We start from the raw sequence: 6,000 nt of genomic DNA on the forward strand, positions 1-6,000 counted from the left end.
CATATCGATAATTACCTTAAACATCAATGGATTAAATGATCCAACCAAAAGACACAGGCTTGCTGAATGGATACAAAACCAAGACCCATGTATATGCTGTCTACAAGAGACCCATTTCAGACCTAGGGACACATACAGACTGAAAGGGAGGGGATGGAAAAAGATATTCCATGCAAATGGAAATCAAAAGAAAGCTGGAGTAGCAATACTCATATCAGATAAAATAGACTTTAAAATAAAGAATGCTACAAGAGACAAGGAAGGACACAACATAATGATCAAGGGATCAATCCAAGAAGTAGATATAAAAATTATAAATATATATGCACCCAACATAGGAGCACCCTAAAACATAAGGCAAACTCTAACAGCTATAAAAGAAGAAATTGACAGTAACACAATAATAGTGTGGGACTTTAACACCTCATTACACCAGTGGACAGATCATCCAAACAGAAAATTAATAAGGAAACACAAGCTGTAAATGACACAATAGACCAGATAGATTTAATTGATATTTATAGGACATTCCATCCAAAAACAGAAGATGACACTTCCTTCTCAAGTGCACATGGAACATTCTCCAGGATAAATCACATCTTGGGTCACAAATCAAGCCTTGGTAAATTTAAGAAAATTGAAATCATATCAAGCATCTTTTCCGACCACAACACTATGAGATTAGAAATCAATTACAGGGAAAAGAATGTAAAAAACACAAACACATGGAACTAAACAATACATTACTAAATAACCAAGAGATCACTGAAGAAATCAAAGAGGAAATCAAAAATTACCTAGAGACAAATGACAACGAAAACACAATGATCCAAAACCTATGGGATTCAGCAAAAGCAGTTCTAAGAGGGAAGTTTATAGCAATAAAAGCCTACCTCAAGAAACAAGAAACATCTCAAATAAACAATCTGAACTTACACCTAAAGCAACTAGAGAAAGAAGAACAAACAAAACTCAAAGTTAGTAGAAGGAAAGAGATCATAACGATCAGAGCAGAAATAAATGAAATAGAAACAAAGAAAACAATAGCAAAGAACAATAAAACTAAAAGCTGGTTCTCTGAGAAGATAAAAGAAATTGATAAAACTTTAGCCAGACTCATGAAGAAAAAGAGGGAGAGGACTGAAACCAATAAAATTAGAAATGAAAAAGAAGTTACAACAGACACCACAGAAATACAAAATATCATAAGAGACTATGACAAGTAACTCTATGCCAATAAAATGGACAACCTGGAAGAAATGGACAAATTCTTAGAAAGGTATAACTTTCCAAGACTGAACCAGGAAGAAATAAAAAATATGAACAGACAAATCACAAATAATGAAATTGAAACTGTGATCAAAAATCTTCCAACAAACCAAAGTCCAGGACCAGATGGCTTCACAGGTGAATTCTATCAAACATTTAGAGAAGAGCTAACACCAATGCTTCTCAAACTCTTCCAAAATTTGCAGAAGGAACACTCCCAAACTCATTCTACAAGGCCACCATCACTTTGATACCAAAACCAGACAAATATACCACAAAAAAAGAAAATTACAGACCAATATCACTGATGAATATAGATGCAAAAATCTTCAGCAAAATAGTAGCAAACAGAGTCCAATGACACATTAACAGGATCATACACAATGGTCAAGTGGGGTTTACCCCAGGGAGGCAAGGATCCTTCAATATACTCAAATGAATCAATGTGATACGCCATATTAACAAACTGAAGAATAAAAACCATATGATCATCTCAATAGATGCAGAAAAAGGTTCTGACAAAATTCAACATCCATTTATGATAAAAACTCTCCAGAAAGTTTGCACAGAGGGAACCTACCTCAATATAATAAAGGCCATTTATGACAAACCCACAGCAAACATCATTCTCAATGGTGAAAAACTGAAAGCATTTTCTCTAAGATCAGGAACAACACAAGGACATCCACTCTTGCCACTATTATTCAACATAGTTTTGGAAGTCCTAGCCATGGAAATCAGAGAAGAAAAGGAAATAAAAAGAATACAAACTGGAAAAGAAGAAGTAAAACTGTCACTGTTTGCAGATGACATGATACTATATACAGAGAATCCTAAAGATGCCACCAGAAAACTACTAGAGCTAATCAATGAATTTGGTAAAGTAGCAGGATACAAAATTAATGCACAGAAATCTCTTGCATTCCTATACACTAACAACGAAAGATCAGAAAGAGAAATTAAGGAAACAATCCCATTCACCATTGCTACAAAAAGAATAAAATACCTAGGAATAAACCTACCTAAGGCAGTAAAAGACCTGTTCTCAGTTAATTATGACACTGATGATAAAATCAAAGATTACACAAACAGATGGAGATATACCATGTTTGTGGATTGGAAGAATCATTATAGTGAAAATGACTATATTACCCAAAGCAATCTACAGAGTCAATGCAATCCCTATCAAATTACCACTGGCAATTTTTACAGAACTAGAACAAAACATCTTCTAGACACAAAAAACCCCATATAGCTAAAGTAATCTTGAGAAAAAGAAATGGAGCTGGAAGTATCAGTCTCCCTGACTTCAGATTATACTACAAAGCTACATTAATCAAGACAATATGGCACTGGCAGAAAAACAGAAATAGAGATCAATAGAACAGGATAGAAATCCCAGAGATAAACCCACACACCTATGGTCAACTAATCTATGACAAAGAGGCAAGGATATACAATGGAGAAAAGATGGCCTCTTCAATAAGTGGTGCTGGGAAAACTGGACAGCTACGTGTAAAATAATGCAGTTATAACACTCCCTAACACCATACACAAAATAAACTCCAAATGGATTAAAGACCTAAATGTAAGATCAGACACTATAAAACTCTTAGAGGACAACATAGGAAGGACACTCTTTGACATAAAACACAGCAAGATCTTTTTTGACCCACCACCTAGAGTAATGGAAATAAAAACAAAAATAAACAAATGGGACCTAATGAAACTTAAAAGCTTTTGGACAGCAAAGGAAACTATATACAAGACGAAAAGCCAACCCTCAGAGTGGGAGAAAATATTTGCAAACATATCAACAGACAGAGGATTAATCTCCAAAATGGAGCCCAATATTAAAAACAACAAACAACCCAGTCAAAAAATGGACAGAAGGCCTAAATAGACATTTCTCCAAAGAAGACATACTGATGGCCAATAGGCACATGAAAAGCTCCTCAACATCACTAATTATTAGAGAAATGCCAATCAGAACTACAATGAGGTATCACCTCACACTGGTTAGAATGGGTATCACCAGAAAATTTACAAACCACAAATGCTGGAGAGGGTGTGGAGAAAAGGGAACCCTCTTGCACTGTTGGTGGGAATGTAAACTGATACAGCCACTATGGAGAACAGTATGGAGGTTCCTTAAAACACTAAAAATATAATTATCATACGACCCAGCAATCCCACTACTGGGCATATACCCAGAGAAAACCATAATTCAAAAAGACATATGCACCCCAATGTTCAATGCACAACTATTTACAATAGTTAGGTCATGGAAGCAACCTAAATGCCCATCGACAGATGAATGGATAAAGAAGATGTGGTACACATATACAATAGAATATTACTCAGCCATAAAAAGGAACGAAATTCAGTCATTTGTAGAGAGACATGGTTGGACAGTCTCTCTAGAGACTGTCATACAGAGTGAAGTAAGTCAGAAAGAGAAAAACAAATATCGTGTATTAATGTATATATGTGGAATCTAGAAAAATGGTACAGATGAACTGGTTTGCAAGGCAGAAATAGAAACACAGATGTAGAGAACAAATGCATGGACACCAAGGGGGGAAAGCGGGGGGTGGGGATTGTGGTGGTGGTGGGATGAATTGGGAGATTGGGACTGACATATATACACTAATATGTGTAAAACAGATGACTAATAAATACACTTTAAAAAAAATCGACTTGAACTGATCAGTAAACACAGGGCATCTAGATCTAAAGTAACATTAGCCTTAAACTGTGTATATTCAATATTAGAGATCATTTTCTAGGAAACATTGGAAAACCAGTGCTAATGCTTTATTTGATAGAATGATTTACATTAGTAGTAAAAAGAGAGTTGTAGCTTTTATTTAACATCCTCACAGACACTTCCCAAACCAAAATTCTCTAGCAGTTCTCTGTCCCCAGGGTTAATAAAGTAGTTTTAAAGAAACTGTCTGCCAATTACCTTAAAGAAACAATTAACATGCTAGATACGAGCTTTGGAATCTCAACCAGGTCTGATACGATGGAGATCTGTCTAGGTGAATTTTTACATTACTCAAAGACTAAACCTTATAAAACAGTGGTTGGGGAAATTGTACATTATCATTAATTAATTTTAGGAAATTTGTAGACTCGATTCTAGTTCTAACTTTTTATAAGCTGTTTTGAAACAAAGAGGCCAAATACTCCATCCTCAATTTCTAAAACTCATTTGTGCCTTTCTTACTGCGCTTGATTTTCCATTTTATCTTCCTGCTCATGGACTTCACTCTGCAGGACCGCTGAAATTTCCTGAGTGGCTTGTGTGTCTTTCATCTTGGCTGGAAGAGAAGTCTCTTTTCTTTTCTGGGAAAACAAATCATGACATTAGTCAGTGAATAGAGCTGAGCTTCAAGGCAGATTTTCTTTTTTGAGTGACCTCACTTGTTAATCTAACTACCTTAAAGCACCTGCCAGACTTCATGATTTCTTAACCAAGCTGGGGCCAGAACCAGGATTCTAATATGAATATGTAAGCACGGATATAGCCAATACTGATATAGCTAATACTGATATTGGCTAAAAATATTAAACAAGTCAAGATGATAGGTGTGTAGCACTCACTGGAAGCAACTCAAGAGGCTGCGCAGTAAGCCAGCAAAGCTACCTTTATGATTACAACTTTCACATCTGGCCAACACTGCCTGTTAGAACACTGTGAAGTAATGTCTCCATAGTTACAAAGTTCCAGTCTCAACAATTACTATGTTAATGCTGCACCTGCCTTGCAGTTTGCAGACATCAAATAACAGTGACTTGCTTTTAAGAGAGCTGTTTATCCTACCAGACAAACTTTGCCATCAAAATGTTTGATATCCTATTTTGGATTTCTTAGGATTAAAGCTAGTATGCAAATATTGGGGGAGTTAATCACTGTTTTTTGTCTTTTTGTTTTGACAAATGCTCTTTGAGCACATGGCAACAGCTAGGCAGCAGGAACAGAAAACTTGTATATTTTAAGGCAAAAAGAAACCTATTGGTAGAAACAGTGAAATCAAAGCCAGGAGTTCTAAATTCTTCTAGTTACACCAGCAACATGATTTAGAAGAAATCACTTAATTCAGATTCTATCTTGAGTAAAAAAAGATCCACACAATGTGTCATGATAATAATGGCATGGGAATAAAATTAACCCATATGAAAGTAAATGATTGTACACAGTAATAAGATATAGAATGATGATGATTACTGGATGAGTAAGTACATTCAATAAATATTTAAATAAGCATCTACTGTGTACCAGGAACCAGCAAGTTACTATGAACAAATAATTCCCACTTCAAGGAATAATGATAAAATATTTTCCAATTTAGATTAGAAAATGGCTTCCAAAAAACTAAAAATAGAACTACCATATGATACAGCAATCCCACTACTGGGCATATACCCTGAAAAAACCATAACTCAAAAAGAGTCATGTACCACAATGTTCACTGCAGCTGTTTACAATAGCCAGGACATGGAAGCAACCTAAGTGTCCATCGACAGATGAACGGATAAAGAAGGTGTGGCACATATATACAATGGACTATTACTCAGCCATAAAAAGAAATGAAATTGAGTTACTGGCAGTGAGGTGGATGGACCTAGAGTCTGTAATACAGAGTGAAGTCAGATAGAGAAAAACAAATACCATATGCTAACACATATATATGGAATCTAAAAAAAAAAAGGTTATGAAGATCC

The 6,000-nt window shown here is 35.4% G+C and overlaps 1 protein-coding gene across 1 annotated transcript in view; it reads right to left on the minus strand.

Annotated features, from left to right (window-relative positions):
* LMNTD1 (lamin tail domain containing 1) overlaps positions 1-4,590 on the minus strand; it is a 53,904-nt gene extending 49,314 nt beyond the window's left edge. Inside the window, exon 1 of the mRNA XM_007446280.1 lies at positions 4,502-4,590. Within this exon, the coding sequence (XP_007446342.1) occupies positions 4,502-4,590 (89 nt within the window). The remainder of the gene's footprint in view (positions 1-4,501) is intronic.
* Between the last annotated feature and the right edge of the window lie 1,410 nt (positions 4,591-6,000).

This window comes from Lipotes vexillifer, unplaced genomic scaffold, assembly GCF_000442215.2.
Source record: "Lipotes vexillifer unplaced genomic scaffold, Lipotes_vexillifer_v1.1 scaffold477, whole genome shotgun sequence".
NCBI lineage: Eukaryota > Metazoa > Chordata > Mammalia > Artiodactyla > Lipotidae > Lipotes > Lipotes vexillifer.